The sequence below is a fragment of the Schistocerca gregaria genome, chromosome 8 (assembly GCF_023897955.1).
Source record: "Schistocerca gregaria isolate iqSchGreg1 chromosome 8, iqSchGreg1.2, whole genome shotgun sequence".
Taxonomy (NCBI): domain Eukaryota; kingdom Metazoa; phylum Arthropoda; class Insecta; order Orthoptera; family Acrididae; genus Schistocerca; species Schistocerca gregaria.
In genome coordinates, this window is record NC_064927.1 from 380,361,347 (window position 1) to 380,385,533 (window position 24,187).

The window sequence follows — 24,187 nt, forward strand, 5'->3', positions numbered from 1 at the left end:
ATGGTTTAATTAAGTTACATAAATTCTCAAAAGTGTACAAAATTGTAGCGAACACTTGTCAACATATTGCCACACAGTCCCAGGAGGAGCTGTTTGAAGCAAATGAATGCACAGTTGTTCTGTAAGGGTGGGAGTCACAGTCCTTGAAGTGATCAACTCCAATTGCAGGAAGAAAGTTTGTGAGAGAAAGTAAAAGCTGTAGCAGGCTGGAAACATTCAGACCAAATAAGAAATAATGAACTATAGCTCTCTCCAGTAAATGAAACAATTGAAAAGCACACACAAGAATGATAAAAGTAATACCCTACAAAAACATGATGTTGCCTCCGTTAAGATACCACATGCTGATTAAGAAGCAAAATAATTTTGTGAAGATCAAGGAATAGGCAAGGTATCATATGGCAAACAAAGGAGATAGCTCCTCTTAATTTATAATGGCACCCTGGTTAATGAATTGTTTCTCACCTTCTAGAAGGTATTCAGTACAGTTCTGTATTGTCATTTAGTATACAAAACATGATATTATTGGAAGTTGAACTAGTTTCCTGAGTGGATGCAAAAGTTTCTAACATGTAGAATTAAATCCATTGTTTTTAACAGAACAATATTGTCAGATGTGAAAGAAATGATACTGAGCAAGCAGTGAAGAAAATAAAAGAAAAATTTGGAGTAGGAATTAAAATCCATGGAGAAGAAATAAAAACTTTGAGGTTTGCCAACAACATTGTAATTCTGTCAGAGATAATCAAGGACCTGGAAGAGCAACTGAACATAATGGACAGTGTCCTGAAAGGACGATATAATATAAACATCAAGAAAAGCAATGGAATGTAGTTAAATTAAATCAGGTGATGCTGAGGGAATTAGATTAGGAAATGACACACATAAAGTAGTACATGAGTTTTTCTACCTGGGAAGCAAAATAAGTGATGATGGTCAAAGTAGAGAAGATATAAAATGTAGACTGGCTATACCAAGGAAGTGTTTCTGAAGAAGAGAAATTTGTTAACATCTAGTATAGATTTACATGTCAGGAAGTCCTTTCTGAAAGTATTTGTATGGAGCGTAGCTATGTATGGAAGTGAAACAGGGACAAAAAATAGTTTAGACAAAAAGGGGAAGAGAAGCTTTCAAAATGTTGTGCTAGAGAAGAATTCTGAAGATTAGATGGGTAGACCATGTAACTAAAGATGAGATACTGAACAGAATTGGGGAGTAGAAGAATTTGTTGCACAACTTGACTAGAAGGAGGACACATTTTGTAGGACTTGTCCTGAGGCATCGAGGAATCCAATTTAGTACTCGAGTGAAGCGTGGAGGGTAAAAATCATAGAGGGAGACCAAGAGATTAATACACTAAGCAGATTCAGAAGGATGTAGGTTGCAGTAGTTACTCAGGGATGAAGATGCTTGCAAAGGCTAGAGTAGCATGGAGTGCTCCATCATGAAGACCACAACAACAATGTGAAAATAACTTCAAGAGCACACAAAAAAATAGTTATGGGGCCATTAATGTTAAATACATGCATAATTTATCTGTTGGATAACATAACAGCTCTGTTGGCAGACAGTGTTGTTGTATACAGAAAACAGTAGCAAAATCCAGGAAAACCTGAAAAGGATCTACACATGGAGCAAAGTTTGAGTTGACTCCCATTACGAGTAAAAGTAATGTATAATGTTGGTCTGCTTGTGTCTGTGTATGTGCGGATGGATATGTGTGTGTGTGTGTGTGTGTGTGTGTGTGTGTGTGTGTGTGTGTGTGTGTGTGCGAGTGTACGCCTGTCCTTTTTTTCCCCTCAGGGAAGTCTTTCCGCTCCCGGGATTGGAATGACTCCTTACTCTCTCCCTTAAAACCCACATCCTTTCATTTTTCCCTCTCCTTCCCTCTTTCCTGACGAAGCAACTGCCAGTTGCGAAAGCTCGTAATTCTGTGTGTGTGTTTGTGTGTTTTGTTCATGTGCCTGTCTGCCGGCGCTTTCCCGCTTGGTAAGTCTTGGAATCTTTGTTTTTAATATAATGTATTTCTCATGTATATATGGAAAAATCTGTTAATGCACCAGACAGTAACTATCATAAAACATTTTACAGTAACCAAAAAAGTTTGACATTAAGCATCTAGTGAGACCTAAGGTGCAGTTCAGTTGAAGAAATGTAGGTCAATGTAACTCATTCACAAAACAAATGTCTCACAAAACACCTGTTCAACTGATTCTCAGGTATTGTTTATGAATTTGGGACACTTACTATGTAGGATTAACAGAGAAGATTCAAAGAAGTACAGCACATCTTGACATGGGTTTATTTAGCAAAGAGATCAAGAAGGAACTGACAAATTGCCTGTTGGCTTCTGTCTCTGGTTCTTCAACTGATGTCCGCTTGATGATTTTTCTGACATTTCACCAGCATGAAAATGTGGCACTGTCAAAGCTTCACACTCCATTGCTGGTGGCAGACTGAAGTTTACCTCGTGGCCACAGATTATATGCACCTGCTGGCGCATTTCTGTGGACATTACCACAGTGGTTCTTCCATTGCTCCCCATAATGGTGATTTGGAGCAGCACAGGAATCCAAGATCTGTTTACCTTGAGACTTTCCTCTTTCTTCATGAACTATTTCCACATGTGTGGAGTTCTATAGTCTTTCTGAACAAGCAAGTGTGACAGCTCTTCTCTACAGCAAGATTTTCCACGTCAGCAAATTTTATTATGTGGTCAATCTCAGACATGCACACTCCACCAAGGCGGATTTCTCCACTTGTCCCAACCCGCAATTCCACTTATGCCTGGTGATCCTGGTGTTGACTAATGGTCCAGTCATTCCAACATACCCTTTTCCACATGCAATCTGAGGTGTTCTTTGATAATCTATGTTGGTTTATAAATATAGTCTTTACACTCTGACTGCACAATAAACATCCAATTCTGTCTGTCACTCTGGGAACATATGACAGAAAGGCCACACTCAGCAATGCTTGATTCTGTGACACTTCTTATGTAACTGCTTCTCACAATGCTTTCTAGGTGTTGCATCTCATGTCCAAGGTGCTGCAGTTCACATATTTGTCTTGCATCCATTACACGTGTATTTATTATGCCTCTTTTCTGGTTCAGGTGGTGATTTGACTGTTTCTGTAGGTATTGGTTGGTGTGTGTTGGTTTTCGATACATGCTGTGTCCCAAGAAATTACCATCCTTCATAACCAGCACATAAATCTAGGGCAACTTCAGTACTTTTCTATCTCTATGGTAAATTTTATGTTGGCATGGAGCTTGCTGAGGTGTCCTAGGAGATCACCAGGCTGTTTCTCACCATGGCTCCACACAAACAAGGTATTGTTTGTGTGTCCGTACCACACCTTAAATTTACAAGATACTAAGTCCAGCGCTTATTCTTTGAAATGTTTCATGAAGAAATAGGATACCACTGGACTAAGTAGATTATCTTTGGTGATGCATTACGGAAGTCGCCATTCCACATTAAATGCCTCATGGTTAGACATGTATGAAAGAGCCTGCTGATGTGTTGCAGGAAAATGAAAGTGATATACTCCAGAGAATCATTGAGTGGCACTTTATTAAACAAAGAAAGAACATTAGAGCTCACCAGGCTGTCATTTGGTTCAAGTTTTAGTTTTCTCAACTTCTCAATAGAATGTCCCAAGTCCTTTATGTATGTGTTGGTCTTTCCCATGTACAGCTGATGCAAAGAGGTCAAGTGTTTCAACAGTTTGTACATCAGTGAGCCAGGAGCACTTACAAACAGTCTTAATGGAACATTATCTTTCTTGTCTTTTGGTAATTCATACAGCAGATATGGTAAGGCTTCTGTTTTGCACACAGGTTCCTCTGTATGACCACTGAGAAAGAAGATACACTTTGATTAACTGATTGGTACTCCATGTGATCTACTGCATTGGAACTGCTTCGTTTCTGACACACCATCAGAACTAATAGGTCCTGGACCTTCTGCTAATGATCTTCATTCTACATTACAACATTCACATTTCCTGTGTCATCAGGCAGTAACTCTTTCTCCACATTGCAAGCTGGTAGTTTTGCCCGGCACAGTATCCTGGCAGTTTCAGTGCATAATATTTGCTCACCACTTTCACAAGGAAGGGTCCACTTGGCCACTTCAGTATTCACAGTTATATTTTCTATAGGTATGGTTCTCAAGATGATGAAATTCCCTCCTAGACTGTTCCTCTTTGATGAATAGTCATTCATTGAGGTTGACCACTGTGCGTGACGCATCACGTTTTTAACTATCAATATGCTTCCCACCTCTTGAAAACTTTTTCTTCTGTTGTTCAGTGCAGTGGTATCTGATTGCGTTAACGCAGCATAAAGGCTATTTATAAACCAACAAAGAAGATCAAAGAGACCCACTTTCAATGTAAGGAATATTCCACATACCATGTACATGCGGAAAAGTGTATGCTAAGCTGGAATGACTGGATGATCAATCAACACCAGGATCACTGAACATAAGCAGCATTGCAGGTTGGGACTACTGGAGAAAGCAACTGTGGTGTAGCATATACTGTGTAACTCTGTGGTGATGATGATGATGATGATGATGATGATGATGATGATGTTTGGTTTGTGGGGCACTCAACTACGCAGTCATAAGCACCCATACAAAGTCCCATTTTTTAAACAGTCCAATCTAGCCACTGTCATGAATGATGATGATGAAATAGTGAGGACAACACAAACACCCAGTCCTCGGGCAGAGAAAATCCCCAACCCAGCCGGGAATCAAACCCAAGACCCCGTGATCCACCAGAGGCGGCAACACTAGCCATTAGACCACAAGCTGCGGATGTGACTCTGTAAGACCAACAACATTATAAAATTGGCTGACGTGGAAGTTCATGTTGAAGAGATGAGCTATCACACCACTTGTTCAGCAAAGATATATAAATCTGTAAACATGACAATAGCTTCAACTAGAAAGAGAAAAGCCTCTAGGTGAATGGATCCTGGATTCCCACACTGCAGTGAACACTGGTAATGACCACGGAAAATCCCTCAGATGTTGGCATGCCAGGTACGTGTAAGTTGTGGGTGTTAGCTCGACTCCAGTCCTCCACCAGCAATGGGGGGTGAAGTGAATCTTTGACAATGACAGCCACTTTTGTTGATGAAATGTCACGAAAGTCATCGAACAAACATTGATCAAAGAACCCGAGACAGAAGTCAACAGACAGTTTGTCAACAAGTGGCCATGAAAGAATTAAGACTCCAGAAGGAATTGTTAGAAGAGAGAGCAGGCACAGCTCTTGTGCAAGGGTATTACGGAGTTATTTGGCAAATGCCTATGGCAGATACTATACAAGAGCCTTTGTGCACCATTGAGAGTATCACTGTTAAAACTCAGAGTGTATGCTCCAGGAATAGCTGCTCACTGACTAGTAATCCACTTGTCTGCAAATGATATGGCCATCCTTTTTTCAGTGTGTAACCTAATATGTACTAACAGTCAGCCCTATCAAAATATTCTATAATGTTTTTCCATTTCATTCAGGCTGCTTAAAAATGTTACACAAAATTTTTGAGAATACTCTGCATGTCAAACTTTATAGCAACAAACGACTTTGTGAGAAGCATTTGTCACTATGCTTTCTTGCTTCCATGAAACAAACCCTAAGCAATATATGCAGTTAATAGTTCTAGAAGATGGAAATGAAATAACTGTAATTGCTTGTACCTGTTTGGCACTTCTTTGAAGAAAAGGAGCTGCCATATGAAAGCAAAAACAATATCTGCCGAGCGAGCAATGGCTACAGGGCCAGCCTGCTCCAGTTGTAGTGACATTGTGAGCAGGATCTGCCCTCCAAAGCTGAGCAGTGCCAGGGCCACAACCAGGAACCTGTCAAAGCCACACCTGTGAACAAAAAAATGTGTATAGGTTTAGTTCTACAGGCCCCGAACAATGGTGAATATACATAGTTAGCATAAGTACATCGCATACTGCAAAGTGCACCATAACCAGAACATGTTTCTTTACCCTCTCAACCATCATTTATCTAAGAAGTACTCTCCTACAGGCACAGTAAAGTGGCTTACAAATTATAGATGTCCTTCAACTTAGTGATTTGGCATAGACTATTTTTTTTTTTAAATACTGTGTTATCTTTCACCAGCTGCAACATAGTCGCATATATAAACAGTGATCCAATACTGTCAAATGTTTTTTATTGCATTCTCTGATAAGTGATAAGGCCATAATGGCATCGTCGAAACATATACTCAGCACAGCATCGTCATTTGGTTCTAAACTAAGGTGTAGAATAGGCCACATCATCCACACAGTGATTATTGCAAATGGCTAATTTAGTTAGTTTAGAACCAAATGACGATGCTGTGCTGATTATATTTATATGTTTTGACGATGCCATTATGGCCTTATCACTTTAGGACATGGTGTAAAAAAGATCTGAGGTTGGTCATTAGGGACTGAAACCGGTCATTGTCTAAAGAACTGATATTGTGATCAGAGACTGGAATAAAAAAAAACATGTGTTATCTTTGCCTATTTTGATATTACCATACGTCTAATCTTCCTTCTAGTTGATTATCTAGTATCACACATGAGTGTGTGTGTGTGTGTGTGTGTGTGTGTGTGTGTGTGTGTGTGTGTGTGTGTGCTGCTGACAAAAGGCCTTAATTGCCAAAAGCTATAATTGTGTGAATCTTTTTGTTGTGCCTATCGCGACTCAGCATCTCCACTATCTGATGAGTAACAGCTTTCCTTCTCTGGTATTGTTATATTTTATGCTACGCATTTTTCTCTTTTTTCTTTCTGGTATTGTATCTACAAGGACAAAAATTCCCATTAAGTGATTATTATTTACAGATATTAGAAAAAACATAGCACATGTATGCTCCACAAATAAATTACCACATGCTTACTAAAAGTCAGTTGCATATGACATTTCAGAGATTCATTGGTGGAAGACCTAAGATGGAACTATGTACATGAGGACTGATCACAACTCATTGTAATTTATGGCTATGTGAGTGTAAATTTTGTATTGTTGGTAACTTTCAATATAGACTATGCACTAAAACTTAGTATTTTCCTTGTACCTTATCTATCTGCTGGATGCGTTTGCTAAAAACAAATCCTCTAGAATAAATGCAGATACGAAAAAAGGAGATAAAAGATTCTCCTTCAAACTCTTTTTCCCAGAATAGTTCCATACATCAAGAATTTTCCAAAATTTGGAAGGCATCACTCACAATTTGTGATATGTTTATATTTAAAACCCAGGTATAATTATTATAGTACAATAGAGTTTTATTAAATATTATCAACAGCTCTTTCCACAGAGTTTTTCAAATATACTATAGGTTTTGAAGGACAAAGGCAACTTTTTATGATCTACGTACAGTCTTTGATTGTGCTTAAAATATATGGCTCCTAGTCAAAACTTCTATGTTTGTAGAAACAAAAGCCTAAAATTTTAATATCTTATTTAGAGAACTATAAACAAATTGTCTATGTAGGCATAGAAAGACCTAGTATAGACTAAATTGATGTAGGCATTCAACAGGGATCTGTGTTGGCACTTTCCATTTTCAACAATGATTTACAAAATCTAACATAACTTATAATGCTGGATGCAGATAAAATACTGTTCTGAGTTGTAGTTCTGATCTCTATGGTTGAAAAAGTTTGTTGATAATAAAATTATCCAAGCCTTTTACTGGTATAGAGTTAATAGATGCTTTACTGTAAACAAAACAGATGATTTTTGGTTTAAAAAAATGAATTTCTTTTTGATGCCCTCAGTTGTGGCAAGTTCTTTGGTGTATATTTAGATGATAATTTTTCATGGGGACAGAATGTAAAATACATTATTGGTAAGCTGTAGAGTGTAATTTACTTGTCAAGTAATCTTATTAACTATGCACCAGAAGTCTGTGTGACAACATGTTACCTTACATTTTATCAAAGCATTATGTCATGTGCTATTATCTGATGGGATAAATCTAATTATGTCCATGGTATTTTGTTATTGTAGAGAAGTGAAACATGGACGATTACTAGTTTGGACAAGAAGAGAATAGAAGCTTTCGAAATGTGGTGCTACAGAAGAATACTGAAGATAAGGTGGATAGATCACGTAACTAATGAGGAGGTATGGAATAGGATTGGGGAGAAGAGAAGTTTGTGGCACAACTTGACTAGAAGAAGGGATCGGTTGGTAGGACATGTTTTGAGGCATCAAGGGATCACAAATTTAGCGTTGGAGGGCAGCGTGGAGGGTAAAAATCGTAGAGGGAGACCGAGAGATGAGTACACTAAGCAGATTCAAAAGGATGTAGGTTGCAGTAGGTACTGGGAGATGAAGCAGGTGCACAGGATAGAGTAGCATGGAGAGCTGCATCAAACCAGTCTCAGGACTGAAGACAACAACAACAACAGAGAAGGCCATTAGAGTATTACTGGATCTTCCTATACAGTACCCTGTAAATTTTTACTTCCTTAACACGAGATCATGCTTGTAATACACTGATATATGTTTATCTGTAACTTGTACAAAGAAGAAAGTACAATACTGGAAGAAAACAGGAGTTGTTAAAATACAAAATTGAACAGATATCTTGAAGTTTTTCCAGCAGATAGAATATTTTACCATCTCTTAGTTATGAATAATAAATAGCATTAATGCTTATTTTGATATTTCAGTTGATAATCATACAACCATCTTCAAGGTGAGTCAGTGACAGAATCAAACCCACTTGACACAATATGTGAAGAAATTGCACATGCTACAGGGACAATACTGCCAGCAACGAGAGTGTCAGTTGTAGATTAAGCAATATGTCTAAGAGCAAAACACAGCAAAAACTGAGTCAGCTTCTGTGGTGTTTATTAATTACATGATTAATTATTACAATGGGTGGCATGCATTTGAATGACAGCTAGCTAAGACTCAGAACAATACCTCCTCTGTGAGCGCAAATGTGAAATGAGTGGTCTTCATGACATACATTCTAATAATTAACTAAATAATTTGTAAGCACTGCACATTTGCTATCTTGGCACTTGCATTTTTTTATTCTTAGAGGCACAGTTTTATCTATGACTTATCCTCTCGTTGTTATATCTAACAAGTGTATACACTCAACAGAAATGGTGTCAAGTTGTTTTAACCCTGTCGCTGACTCACCCTGAAGATGGTTGTATGGGTATCATTCAAAATAAATAATCAAATTAAACATCAAGTACACTGGTATACCACTAGTCACATATAGCTACTGATAACAGTAACCCTATTTTCATTTGATATCAATAACAGTTACAATAAAGACCAACAAAAAAGTTTTGCATTTAATGAAAAAATAACACTATCCTGGGTGGATGGCTGAAAGATGATGGAATATAATATATGACTGCTTAGTTGGCCAACCATTTTTTGACATTAAGGAATTCACTAATTGTAACATACAGTGAGGTACTTTCAGAAGCTAACCCAGTGTTTTAATGTGTATAACATTACACTCATTAACTTTTGAGAGAGATGGCTGGACAGTAGACCCCAATTAGAACCTTTATCTCTCGATACTGTGTAACATGGTGTGCTTTTTGTATGAATGGCTTTTGGGCTGGAAGCCATACGGCCAAGGTGTACACTTAAACATATCCATACCCTCTATCAAAATAGTCGCTGTTGGCCACTATTCACTTCCACCAATGTCTGTATAGGTGCTGGAAGCACTGCTGAAACACTTTGGCATACAATTTATCTTGTGCACTCATGACCTCTTCAGCTGACTGATGTTTACACTCATGTAGGTGTGCTTTCATGCAAGAAAAGAGACAGAAATCACATGTGTGAAATCAGATGAGTACAGAGGATGTGGCAAAATAGTGACCTGTTGCATTGCAAGTTCCTCTTTGATGAGAAGAGAGCTATGTGCACGGGCACTGTCATGATGCAACAGAAAGTTCTTCCCACACCAAAGGTGAGGAATCTTATGATGAACTGAATCATATAATAACTGCAAAAGATCCTCTTGTAGATAGTGATGAGTTCCATGTGAAAAATTCTAGTTAAATCAAAACACAGTTGCCTTTTAACATGTCTTGGTGTGGTTTTTTCTGCTGTGACAATGCTGGTGTTTTTCTTGTGGCAGATTGTCACTTCAGTCGCAGATCATACAGGAAACACCATGCTTCATCTGCAGTTACTATCCGGTTGTGAAATATCACATCATCATCAGTACTGCCTAACAGATCCCCACAAATTGTCATGTGATTATCACACTGGTCTTGTGTGTGGATGTGTGGCATGCTGTGCTCAGTTACAGATGACATGTTCAGGTCATCAGTCAGAACTTTGTAGCACATAAATGGTTGGCTGCTGCTGCTGCTACAAGATCATCTACCATTTGGGAGCTGTTTAAATGCAACAATATTGCAACCTCTTCACTCTTCCACTCAGTTAAAACCATTTGTGGCTGACTAATATTCACATCATCCTCCAAACTGTCTCTCCCTTGTCAAAAATTTTGGCGCCATCTAAACCAAACACTACAATTCAATGCACCAACACCACAAATTCACTTTGTCATCTGAAATGTTTTTGTAATAGTTATGTCTAATTTCTGGCATAATTTGATGATTGCCCATTGCTCCAACTGCAATACACTCAATCTCCAATGCACACAGTGAAATCACCATCACAACAATAACAACAACTATAATTGTGCTTACAGTCCGTGCCATTAACTGTCTCTAGATGAGATGAGAGACTAAGGGAAAATTACCATTGCACAGTGCCATCTGTGCACTCTAGTGCACCACACCACCACTGAGTGCCCAGTTTGAGAACTTTGGCATTGTCCATTGCTGTAATGACCTAATGAAAATAATAATAATAATAATAAGGCTTAAAAAGTTACAGTAACTACACGTAAACTGATGACTTTCTATGAAAACAATTTGCTCAAAGATATTATGATGCAATGCACTTGTGTTTTCGTACATTTAATGACCATAAGCATTCAACTTCAACACAAAAAGAAAAGAAAAAAAGGACTATTTACATTACTAAGAAATTGATTGTCATGGTATATAAGTGCATAAACATCTTTGGAAACAAGACAATTTGCTTATGCTATTGCAAGTGTAATAAAAAGAAACTGTTTGTCATGATATATAACTGCATAAACATCTTTGGAAATGAGGCAATTTGCTTATGCTGTCACAAGTGTAATCGAAACATATCCATCTGGTTCCAGTAAATGGGCAGTTCGCTACAGACACAATTTTCCACAATCTTGGATGGCAAAAAGATAGAGCTCCTGTTTAGCTTCACAGACAATGGTATACAGAAATGGTTTGAACAGTGGAAGGAACAAATGCAGATGTGCATGCAGAAAGCACCATGGTAATACACTGTATCAGTATAAGAAATGATGGTGCATGATGACATCATTGAACCTTCAGAGAACCTTTCATCCTCCCTTGTGATCCCTGAGAAGAAGGATGGCAGATGCTGTTTTTGTGTTGATTACTGACAACTGAACAAAATTTAAAAAATTATGAAAAAAGATTTCTAACCATTGTTGCACACTGATGATGCTGTTGACTACTACTTGACAGGACCAAAGTATTTCTCAAGTATGGACTAGCAGAAGGTTACGGACAAATCAAATTTGATAAGTCTGACTGCAAAAAAAGCTGCCTTCAAAGTCCTGATGACCTCTATGAGTTCAAAATTATACTATGTGGACTATGTAATGCTCCAATCACCTTGAAGCATTTGTTGGACACCTTGCAAAGACCATGTTGTTAACTTGATGACATTGTCATTATTCTGAAGATATTTGGAAAACTTCTAAGCCACATGAAAACTGTTCTGAAGTATGTTCAGGCTGCAGACCTCCACCTAAATCCGAAAAAGTGATTCTTTGCCACACAAGAAGCAGAAGTCTTGGGCCACCTAATGAATGGTGATTGAGTCTGTCCCCAGAGGAAAGAGGAGCAGTCACAGAATTTACAATTCCTTCACACTTTCATGATGTGGGAATTTTCTCAAAATGTACTCATAATACTAGTGGTTCATAAGGACTTCTGTACCAAGGCACATCCCTTGCAATAACTACCACAAGGAGACAACTATTAAAATGAGATGCCTAAATTTCCTGGAATGAGGTGCAGTAAAGATCTTTCCTTCTTCTTAAATAGTTGCTAACATCATCTTCAATCCTACCACTTTATAATGAGAACATTGAGACAGAGCTTCTCACCAACACTAGCAGCTATGGTATAGGTGCAGTTCAAGTGCACACTCAGGAAAATACTGCAAAAATTATAGCTTATGTTTATGAAGTACTCTACAACCAAGAAAGAGTGTCTTGCAGTAGTATGGGACATTTTCAGGTTCCAGCCAGATTTATTTGGCAAACCATTCACTATTGTGACACCCCACTATTTTCTATGCTTTCTGACTAACCTGAAGGACCAAGTCTTAACTGGTAAGGGGAGGGGGGCACTGGGCTTCAGTAGTATGACATCACAATGATACATGACAGTGGACTTGAACACATGGATGCTGACTGCCTTTCAAGAAATTCTTTGGCAGAACACAGCAGTGTAGATGAAATCTCACTCATCAATGCATTTAATGACATTGCTACTGAACAGAGGGAAGGTCCATCACTGCTGAAAATCATACAAACCTTGAAGGAGGAGCAACTTACAAATGGAGAATTTCAATTAATAAACAGAACATTGTATAAGAATATCTACAGTCCAATGTGGCAGAAATGTTGCTCATCATCACTTCTCACCAACACCTGAAGTATTTACAAGAAGCTGCACAATCACGAAGACCCGAGACAAAATCAGACACAGGTATCACTGGCCAAGTCTCTACTGCTCCGTTCGACACTATGTTGACAGCAACAGAATCACTTGCCACTAATTACTTCTGCAGTGCCTGGTGCTAAATTCCACCAGCAACAGAACGTTTCCACAGAACTTGAATCGACTTCTTTGAAAGGTTTCCAAAGTCAACAAATGGCAAACCAATGGATAAATATTCTGCATTGACTACCTCATCTGCAATACTAACACTAAGGTTGTGACAACTGCCAGAACTCCAGAAATTGCAAAGTTCCTTGTAGAAAACAAAATTTTGAAGAATGGAGCACCCTGAGTGATGATCTCCAATCATGGAAAAGTTTTGCAGTCAGAGGGAATTTCATGTTCTATCACCCACAGGATGACAACTGCTTACCACTCAAAAATGAACTGCCCCACAGATTGTTTTAATAAAACATGGGCAGATATGCTCTCAATATATGTTTATACTAAACAATCGAGATACAATATTGCTCACTGTTATGTTCACATCCATCACAGCAAAGCAAGACACTACAAGCTTCACACTGTTCTTTCTGCTTTACAGCCACAAGGCTGGAACGACAATGGATACACTGTTCACATTCCAACCAGATGGTACTCAGGATGACTACATGAAACATCTTATCGCCAGGACTGAAGAGGCATGGCAGCTGGCTCACATATAGACCCTGAACATTCAGGAGAGAAACAGAGAGTGCTATAACACCAAGCACTGGCCAGTGAGATACAGCCTGGGAAACTTGGTATTTGTAGATCGTTGCACATTAAATATGGAGTTAAAGATTATGATATTTGTGTCCTCCTTATGAAGCCCTGCTCAGGGAAACTGAAGACCCACTCATCAATCACAGAGCTTCAACCAAAGGAGCTACCTCCAAAGCTCATCATATTGAAGAGGTTGTGAAAAATACAATCAGAATATGAGGATCTGCCAGTTTTGTCAACAGAGAACTACTGATGAGAAATAGATCCCAGGGAGTAGAAGTTGGCTTGAATGAAAACTTCTGAATCAGTGGACCACTGTTTCTCAAGAAAAAGGAGCAATAATGTGAGCTGTGCTTCACATAGTGTGGCGTAGCAGTTATTATAACTAGCTGGCATTCTGTGGGTCACCAGTGCGAACTTGACTTCTGTAAATTATTTCTTATTTAATATTTATTGTTTCTGGAAGGTTCTTGAAATTTCTTGTGTTTGTGATGTTTGTTATTTCTGGAATGTTTGTATAAGTAGCAGCACTCTCCATCCAGGAGTCCAGTCCTATTCTGGCTGTACACTGATGTTCATAATAAACATACTTTCAGTGTTAAATGTACTCCTTCACTGATGATTCTACTCTTGGATTTGGACTTTCAGCGTGGTTATGACATGGTAATATTTATATTAATTAAGTGAATTATTTGTTCAAATTTGTTGAAAACTGAAGTGATTTGTCCAAATTCTGAGTCACAAAACAAATTATTCTGCATCAGCAGAAAAATGCTTCTATCAAAGCACAAGAAATGTGAAGATTACTGAAAAGTAGGTATCAACTAACTCCTTTATCCTCCTCAACACCTTTAAAAAATTTCCAAAAAAATTTGACGTGCTTTATTTAATGTGCAACTCACCTCAAACTCCCACAAGCTCCCCTAACTGTAACACACTCACACCCACTAATCCATCATTGTAAGTCACTTATCCCCATCCACCCCCAGTTGCCCTTTCTCACTCAATCATTCAGCCCAACTCATTGTCATTATCTCTTTGTGTATCTCTGTCATTGTCTCCCACATCACAGCCGCAGTCCCCTTCATTCTGCTCTACTACTACAGTTTCCTCTGTCACTTTCTCCCTCTTGCTCTCTCTCTCTTACTGCTAATACCTCATTTCTTCCTTCCAACTGCTGCTGTCTCTTTTCACTGTCACTGTCTTTCCTCATTGCCAGTGACATATACTGCCTCTCATTATCACTGGCTCTCACCCACTCCCACTTTCTCTTTTCCTTTATTCCTTCCCATGCCCCTTGGCACTGTCTCCCTCACTCCTTTCCTATCCCTGTTCTGTCACTGTCTACTATGTTCCTCTGCCACTGTTTCCCTCTCTTTCTCTCACACTGCCACTGTCTCCTTCACCCTTCTATAACATAGCCACTACCTACTATCTTCCATTTATTTATAATTTTTCTGCCACTTTGCCACTGCCACTGCTTTCTCTTCCAGCAAACAAAAGCACGAAAATGTTTGAGTGTCAAAATTTTTCGGAAAATGTTTAACAAAGCTAAGGAAAGTAGAATGAGGCAGCAGGGCGTACAAACCATATGAAATAAAATGTAGTGGTCAGTAAAATTTGGATAGTCTACTTATGTGAAACTGAAATAATACAAAACTAATTTTATACCTCATATCGGATTTTACATGCAAAAAAAATTGCATGTTCTTCAGTACTACAACTTGGGGTTCCCAGACAATAATGGAGACATTTAACAGCATATTTCTCCGAGCTTCTTCACTTTATAAACTACATTTTTGTCTCCTACCGGATTTTACGTGTACAAGTAGGACAACTTTGGACCACTGTATCACAGAAACATATAAAGATATCAAAAAAAATTTCAACGTTTTTCAGGATCGAAGTCTTAGGAATATATCATAAAAATTTCAGCCATTTGCTATGCACAGCCATCTTGGAATCCTCGGCTGGGTTTTGATCCTCTGCTGACAGCGAGTATAAAAAAAACCTTTCCGTGGGGTTTTACGAGGAACAGCCCTTGAGCTGATGGTACCTCCATAAGTCCCATCAACCCCACCATATACCCAATCAAACGCAAAAAGAACCAACGAATTTTCTCAATTCGCCTAAACAAGAGTAAGTCTGCGATATTTAATCATTGACCCTGTACTATAGGATAGTGACACTCAGATGAGCCATTGATTTTTCTGTTGGATATACAAATGGCCCCTTGCCCGAGCGCAGTCGAAAACACGGGCCACTGGCAACGTCAGATTACACCCGTCTGGTTTGACCTGTGATGTAATGGTGTTTAACGTATTTATATCACAGTGTTTTTGAGTTGTTTTGTGTCTGTAGATGTCGTATTTTTGTATTTGATGGCACCCTCTGGTGGCAGATGTTGACGTGTTGAGTTTAGAGTGTGGTATTGGGATCTTTTGTGTCTTGGTTATTACTGTTGTAACTTGGGTTCATTTGAGTCTTGGCAGTCAGTGCTGTTGAAAGTGTTTGCTTTTTTTATAGAAAATTATGGTTTTTTCCCTTTTGATTTTGTGTTTGGCGTTCGTCATCGTGTGAGTGTGTGTGGGGGAGGGAGAGGGGGGGAGAGGGAGGGGGGGGGGGGCAAACCTAAATGATTTTGTTGGAGGTTTTTGCTGGTAATTAATTTTTGTTTGGTTTTATTCCGTAGTAATTCTATTGTAGTAATTCTGATATCTTGTCTGCCTTATATTTATGATACTTTGGTTGTTTTAATTTATGTGGGGCTTTAGGTTTTCCCAGTTGCTGGGGTTTTGGTTTAAGTGATGTTTTGTGAGTTACGTAGGTGTGTGATGTTTGTGTTTTTTTTTTTTTTATTATTATTAGTGGTCTGCTAGTTGGTACTAAGAGCTGCGTTTGAGCTATATAGGTAAAGGGAAATGCCCGATTCCCCTTTTCAGAGCTGTAGGTGTTGGTCTTTTGGTGTCGAGTGCTATGTTTGTGATATGTATGTCAAGAGAAATGTCCGATTCCGCTTTTTTGGAATTGCAGATGGTTTTTTGGTATCGTGATGTTCATTTAGTTATATAGGCCTAGTGAAGTGTACGATGCCTGTTGGTTTTGTGGCTGTAGAGCCAAGTCGTAAATTCAGATTTTTTTATAATATTTGTTTTCGGTTGGTTTGGTATTTTGTATTGTTATATATTGTATTGTTCAGCCGGTCCTCACCCTAAACCTCCTATTTCCTGCGGTTGTCCTGTTAGTTTCATTCTATTGTTGGAGTGAGACCTTGTGTCGATTTTATAATTGTTCGCCTTTGTTGGCATGCGCATGTGGTGACATTACCGTTTTGTATACGTTACAAGTAGGTGTTTCCGTCATACTGATGACGTCATGGGTCAAAGCAGACTGAAGGAATCTGACGCTTTGCAGCGGCGCGGTTCATCCCGTCACTTTACGACGAACCTGCACCTACCTGTGGACATTGTCTCAGCAGATCAATCAGTAGGGAAGCCGAGCGAAACCTACTGTACTTCGACGTGAACCAGGTTGCAATTAAAGTCACTAAGTCTACGTTTCGGGAGAAAGTTTTCACACGAAATGAAAGGTTGGAAATGTTGTCCTTAATTAATATATTCTGAAACTTAGGTGAACAAGTATCACTGCCAAGCCCGTGCTAGTCTTAACACAGTCACTCACAATCACTTTCAATCACGTTAGCAAGTTTATGGTGTTGCATTTCCCAAAAACGTAATAGCTACAAAAATACGTATTGTTTATTATTGAGAATGCTCGCCACATATTAAGTCTGTCGGTACCAAATACAGTCACAGTTTTTAGCCACCGACCTGCTCAATACACCATGTCTTTTCTCGTCACAAAATTCATTTAAAAATTCCGAAATTTCTACACACCCATCGGAATTATTATGCCGTCACTTTACAACACTTTTGATGTATGAAACACTGCTACATCCGGCAACTTCTCGTTTCCATTGGAACTACTACTACACACGACCGAACTGTTCCATGGCTAGGCTCCGACTCCTCTCTAGAATACTCTAAGTCTTCTCTACCAGCAGAGAAAGGCGCGCGAAGAATACTGCTCTACCATTGGTCAGTTTACTCAACAGCCAATAGGGAAAGAACATTCTGCCGCGTTAATCGGCGCTTTTCATCAATAACCAATCGCAAAATAGTAAACCTAAAGACTGCACTTCTTAAAGACGTAATTATCTAATATGCTGAAGTTTTGTTTATGCATAAAAATTTTACTATTGTTATTTATACCTGAATTAACTTTCCCTTTACCATAAACTTACTTTACAAATCTATTCTACAAAAATCCCCATTGTTCATATTCATACTTCTTCGAAATGTTCTCACACTAAATCCCAGTACATAACTCGTTCAACATTTATCTTGATATTAACCTTAAACCACACTCACGCATCATTCATACTGCTAAAACACATTTTACATGCACAAATGGACATATTAACACTGTATGAAAATACTAGAACAGTTTATGAAAAACATTCTATTACTTTAGTGCACTCTAGTGGGCACAATCGGAACGAAAATCACAGTCACCCTATCCAATATTGTCCTCTATCGGCTGATACATAAACTACGTGCGCGTCCACTCTCGCGTCACCATCTGTCACTATTCAGCTCTGAGACACATCTCCCACTTAACCGCCTCCAAGGCAGGAACGTTTTACGGCGCTACGCCTCAGCTTCACTTGACCCTATCAATCACCAACAGAATGCGAGATACGAGCATCCGGCGTTTTGGTACATACTAGGTACACATGCTGCCGCATGCATACCGATTAAAAGAATCCTAAGGTGTAAAAAAGAAGCCTTACACAGCTCCCGTGCGCAAAACAACAAAAATGTAAGTATGTCCACAAGAATTGTAGATTTGAGAATTTGCCAATGTACAGTCACGGGGGCTCGTTAAGTTAGCAGAAGTAAACGCTGGGCACACCTCACTGACCTGGGCATGCAGAGGGCGCCGAGCGCGGCAGCGACCAGCGTCGTCTGCACGAGTGCGAAGGCGCCGAAGTTGCACATGACGACGGCGAAGTGCAGGCCCTTGAGCGCGCGCAGCAGCACGTACGCGTTGGCGCCGAACAGCGTCGCTGCAAAGGCCGCCGCCGCGCCCCACGCGTCGCTCTCGACGGGCCCTGCAAAAAGCAGCGCGCACACAATGACGTCACGGAGCACTGGCGCGGGAACACCTCACCTCGCTGCTCTGCCATTCACATCCACACTCGGGAGCAGCGGAATTTCACACATCTACCTAGAGCCGTACACACACCATTAAAATTGATACACCAAGAAGAAATACAGATGATAAACGGGTATAATTCCAATCCCAAACAAAGCAGGTGCTGACAGATGTGAAAATTACCGAACTATCAGTTTAATAAGTCACAGCAGCAAAATACTAACGCGAATTCTTTACAGACGAATGGAAAAACTGGTAGATGCGGACCTCGGGGAGGATCAGTTTGGATTCCGTAGAAATGTTGGAACACGTGAGGCAATACTGACCTTGCGAGGATAATAGAATGTAGTCAAATTAAATCGGGAGATGCTGAGGGAATTTGATTAGGAAATGAGACACTTAAAGTAGTAAAGGAGTTTTGCTATTTAGGAAGTAAAATAACTGATGATGGTCGAAGTAGAGAGGATATAAAATGTAGACTGGCAATGGCCAGGGAAGCGTTACTGAAGAAGAGAAATTTGTTAACATCGAATATAGATTTATGTATCAGGAAGTCGTTTCTGAAAGTATTTGTTTGGAGTGTAGCCATGTATGGAAGTGAAACATGGACGATTACTAGTTTGGACAAGAAGAGAATAGAAGCTTTCGAAATGTGGTGCTACAGAAGAATACTGAAGATAAGGTTGATAGATCACGTAACTAATGAGGAGGTATTGAATAGGATTGGGGAGAAGAGAAATTTGTGGCACAACTTGACTAGAAGAAGGGATCGGTTAGTAGGACATGTTTTGAGGCATCAATGGATCACAAATTTAGCATTGGAGGGCAGCGTGGAGGGTAAAAATCGTAGAGGGAGACCAAGAGATGACTACACTAAGCAGATTCAGAAGGATGTAGGTTGCAGTAGGTACTGGGATATGAAGAAGCTTGTACAGGATAGAGTAGCATGGAGAGCTGCAGCAAACCAGTCTCAGAACTGAAGACAACAACACAACTAACGGGTATCATTGGACAAATATATTATACTAGAACTGACATGTGATTACCTTTTCACGCAATCTGGGAGCATAGATACTGAGAAATCAGTGCCCAGAACAACCACCTCTGGCTGTAATAACGGCCTTGATACGCCCGGGCATTGAGTCAAACACAGTTTGGATGGTGTGTACAGGTACAGCTGCCCATATAGCTTCAACACGATACCACAGGTCATCAAAAGCAGTGACTGGCGTATTGTGATTAGCTTTTCAGAGCAATCACACAACGTTGGCGCGGGTAGCGACACCTACAACGTGCTGACATAGGAAAGTTTCCAACCGGTTTCTCATACACAAACATCAGTTGACCAGCATTGTCTGGCGAAACGTTGTTGTGATGCCTCGTGCAAGGAGGAGAAATGAGTACCATCACGTTTCCGACTTTGATAAAGGTCGGATTGTAGCCTATCGCGATTGTGGTTTATCGTATCGCAACATTGCTGCTCGCGTTGGTAGAGATCCAAAGACTGTTAGCAGAATATGGAATCGGTGGGTTCAGGAGGCTAATACGGAACGCCGTGCTGGATCCCAACGGCCTCGTATCACTAGCAGTCGAGATGATAGGCATCTTATCCGCATGGCTGTAACGGATCGTGTAGCCACGTCTCGATCCCTCAGTCAACAGACAGGGACGTTTGCAAGATAACAACCATGTGCACGAACAGTTCGACGACGTTTGCAGCAGCAAGGACTATCAGCTCGGAGACTGTGGCTGCGGTTATCCTTGACGCTGCATCACAGACAGGAGCGCCTGCGATGGTGTACTCAACGACGAACCTCAATGCACGAATGGCAAAACGTCATTTTTTCGGATGAATCCAGGTTCTGTTTACAGCATCATGATGGTCGCCCCCGTGTTTGTCGACATCGCAGTGAACGCACATTGAAAGCGTGTATTCGTCATCGCCATATTGGCGTATCACGCGGCGTGATGGTATGGGGTGCCATTGGTTACACGTCTCGGTCACCTTTTGTTGGCATTGACGACACTTTGAACAGTGGCCGTTACATTTCTGATGTGCTACGACCCATGGTTCTACCCTTCATTCGATCCTTGCGAAAGCCCACATTTCAGCAGGATTATGCACGACTACATGTTGCAGGTCCCGTACGAGCCTTTCTGGATACAGAAAATGTTCGACTGCTGCCCTGGCCAGCCCTTTCTCCAGATCTCTCACCAACTGAAAACGTCTGGTCAACGGTGGCCGAGCAACTGGCTCGTCGCAATACGCCAGTCACTTCTCTTGATGAACTGTGGTATCGTGTTGAAGCTGCATGGACAGCTGTACCTGTACACGCCATCCAAGCTGTGCTTGACTCAATGCCCAGGCATATCAAAGCCGTTATTAAGGCCAGAGGTGGTTGTTCTGGGTACTGATTTCTCAAGACCTGTGCACCCAAACTGCGTGAAAATGTAATCACATGTCAGTTCTAGTATAATATATTTGTCCAATGAATACCCGTTTATCATCTGCATTTCTTCTTGGCGTAGCAACTTGAATGACCAATAGTATAATTATACATAAGTCTTCAGGCTTTCGTGGGTGTTTTCACTGATGGTTATGTCTGCTCTGACGCTTCGACTCCACAGGCGACCCTAGAGCAAAGCATTCGTTAACTACCGGTTGGTTGTAATTAAAATGCAGCAACTCAGAGAGGTTCATTGTGGGCTGTAACTATCGTACGGTAACGGAACTCTGTAGATATTCTTACGCGTTAATGCAGAACCAATTTATGCTAGAAAAAATTAGTTCCAATTTTGGGCACCAGGTGCAATTCTGGCCCTGGGGATGCGAGAAAGATGTATAGAAATGTTTTTGTATGTAATGGATGGAGAATGGGAGGTAGGCCGAAAAGGTCAAACAAGTGAGAAAGGCACAATGCTGATTCTATTATTCATATCCGCTTACACAGTTAGTTTAAGATGAGCACTGGAGACGACGATGAGTTAAAGCTCTGTATAAAGGATAGTATGACCATCCTTTTCCCCTGCGTTTGCCACCGCCCGCAGTTCAGGAGAGGCTGAAACCTTGTCATGTGACATTAGCAGCCATTGTGGGCCAAAGCGTTACGTGTGAAGCATAGGAAGTGTTGTGAATTTTCGAAGTTTTAAGTAGAGTAATGCCTCAGTGCTGACCTTTTGGCTGTTCATTTCGAGGAGGCAAAAAGGGAGTAAAACTGTACAGAATTCCTTCCGAAGGGAGAGATGCAACAAGAAGGAGAATATGGCAGAAAGGTTGCAGGAACTCGATTTAAGCATTTAGTTAATTTTATTAATTTCTGGCCTTTTGTCTTTGTCTCCTTTTTACATTTCTGTTGGTTTCCAATCCATTTTGCCAGGAAAAAAAAAGGTCAGAAGAGCTAATAGGATGGTATAGTGGTAATTTAATTACAAAATAGAGATCTTAGGGATAAAACTGCCACTGTATCACTAGCGGCGCAGTGGGCCTAAAGTGACGGCCACTGGCAAGTTGGCCATACTTTTCCTATACAGAGCTTTACTGTGACTAGTTGTACAGCGGCAGAATTGCACCTACAGGCAAAACTGGAACTACTTTTTCTCCGGCGTACATCGGTTCCGAATTAACGTATTAGAGTAGCTAATAAGTTTCGCTATCATACGATAATTGCACCCCACACTGGACCTCCATGACTAACTGTACTTCCACACAGTATTACCGGTACTCGTCCCGTGTCGCTGGATGGATGAACACAACAGAAATACACCGCATGTTTACCTACAAAAGGCTGTTTTATCTACCCAATGCACCTACCAGCAGTGGTGGCTCGCAAGTATGCATTCTGAGTGTTCACAAATTTTTAAATTCAGATAGATATGAGAGTATGAAATTAATAGCATGTGCTGTATAACAGTTATGCTTATCACCATATTTATACAACTTCAGCCGCTGTCAATAACAATGAGCATAACTTTGTGCAGAATTAAGTAAAGTTTATGGCATGAGCGAAATAATGTTTAACCTTTCACTAATCTCTGTTTCGAATTTTTGCGTAAGTGGGAGTTTTCTTATTTTTTTATTTTTTCACACAAATGCACACGACCTCTAATACATGTATTAGAACGAATTAACTTCCGGGCTGAAAATCAGAAATTCTTATGTTGCACCAACACAACTTACACATATCATACACTTCTTTGTTGAGTGTTCGACTGTAGTCACGCTTATTTCATTTCGTCACTTTCTCAGACAACGAATCTGATCTGGGAGGCCCTAGTTCCTTTGTGGTTAACTTTTATTGGCAATTTTCTATTCTGTTACCACTTAAAATAGGTTCAACAGAGTTCATGTTGGCAATGCACAGGAAAGCCGATTCCAGCACAGTAAACAACCAAACTCAATGATTAAATTCCAGTGGTACTATCGACCGACAAAAAAAATGGTTCAAATGGCTCTGAGCACTATGCGACTTAATGTCTGAGGTCATCAGTCCCCTAGAACGTAACTAATTAAACCTAACTAACCTAAGGACACCACACACATCCATGCCCGAGGCAGGATTCGAACCTGCGACCGTAGCAGTCGCGCGGTTCCGGACTGAGCGCCTAGAACCGCTAGACCACCGCGGCCGGCTATCTACCGACAAGGCCACTTAATTAGAACACCGCTGAAACACCGTCTCCGACTCCACATTTAAATGAATATCAGAGAAATCAGTGAGACAGCTTTTAGTGAATATTCATATACACGTACAATGTGTGCCTACAGTACACATAAACCTGACACACCATAAGATGGCTCTGAGCACTATGGGACTCAACTGCTGTGGTCATTAGTCCCCTAGAACTTAGAACTACTTAAACCTAACTAACCTAAGGACATCACACACATCCATGCCCGAGGCAGGATTCGAACCTGCGACCGTAGCAATCGCACGGTTCCGGACTGCGCGCCTAGAACCGCGAGACCACCATGACCCACCATAAGATCAAGGAAGCATGAATAACCGCTACAGTTTCACAATCGACAGTAACATACTTTATGGCTCTCAGCGCCTTAAATGGATTACAGCGCGACAAGATTCGAAAATTAATATGCTGTATATCATTTAGAATACCACAAAATTTGTTCTTCTATCAGTGTAAATATAACGCATACTGATTTTCGATCTAATTTTGCTATATAGTGAGCGAATTGGCATATTTGAAGAATGTACTAATGTGTATCGGGATTTGTGCCAAGCCGTGCAGGATTAGCCGAGCGGTCTCAGGCGCTGCAGTCACGGACTGTGCGGCTGATCCCGGCGGAGGTTCGAGTCCTCCTACGGGCATGGATGTGTGTGTTTGTCCTTAGTATAATTTAGGTTAAGCAGTGT

The 24,187-nt window shown here is 40.2% G+C and overlaps 1 protein-coding gene across 4 annotated transcripts in view; it reads right to left on the reverse strand.

The window, feature by feature from the left end:
* Positions 1–24,187, reverse strand: part of LOC126284612 (solute carrier family 35 member G1) — a 461,728-nt gene that overhangs the window by 14,341 nt on the left and 423,200 nt on the right. For all 4 annotated transcript variants that reach the window (XM_049983675.1, XM_049983674.1, XM_049983673.1 and 1 more), the window contains 2 exons: positions 18,582–18,771; positions 5,718–5,894 (listed from right to left, as the gene is read on the reverse strand). In XM_049983675.1, coding sequence (XP_049839632.1) covers positions 5,718–5,894; positions 18,582–18,771 — 367 coding nt within the window. The remainder of the gene's footprint in view (positions 1–5,717; positions 5,895–18,581; positions 18,772–24,187) is intronic.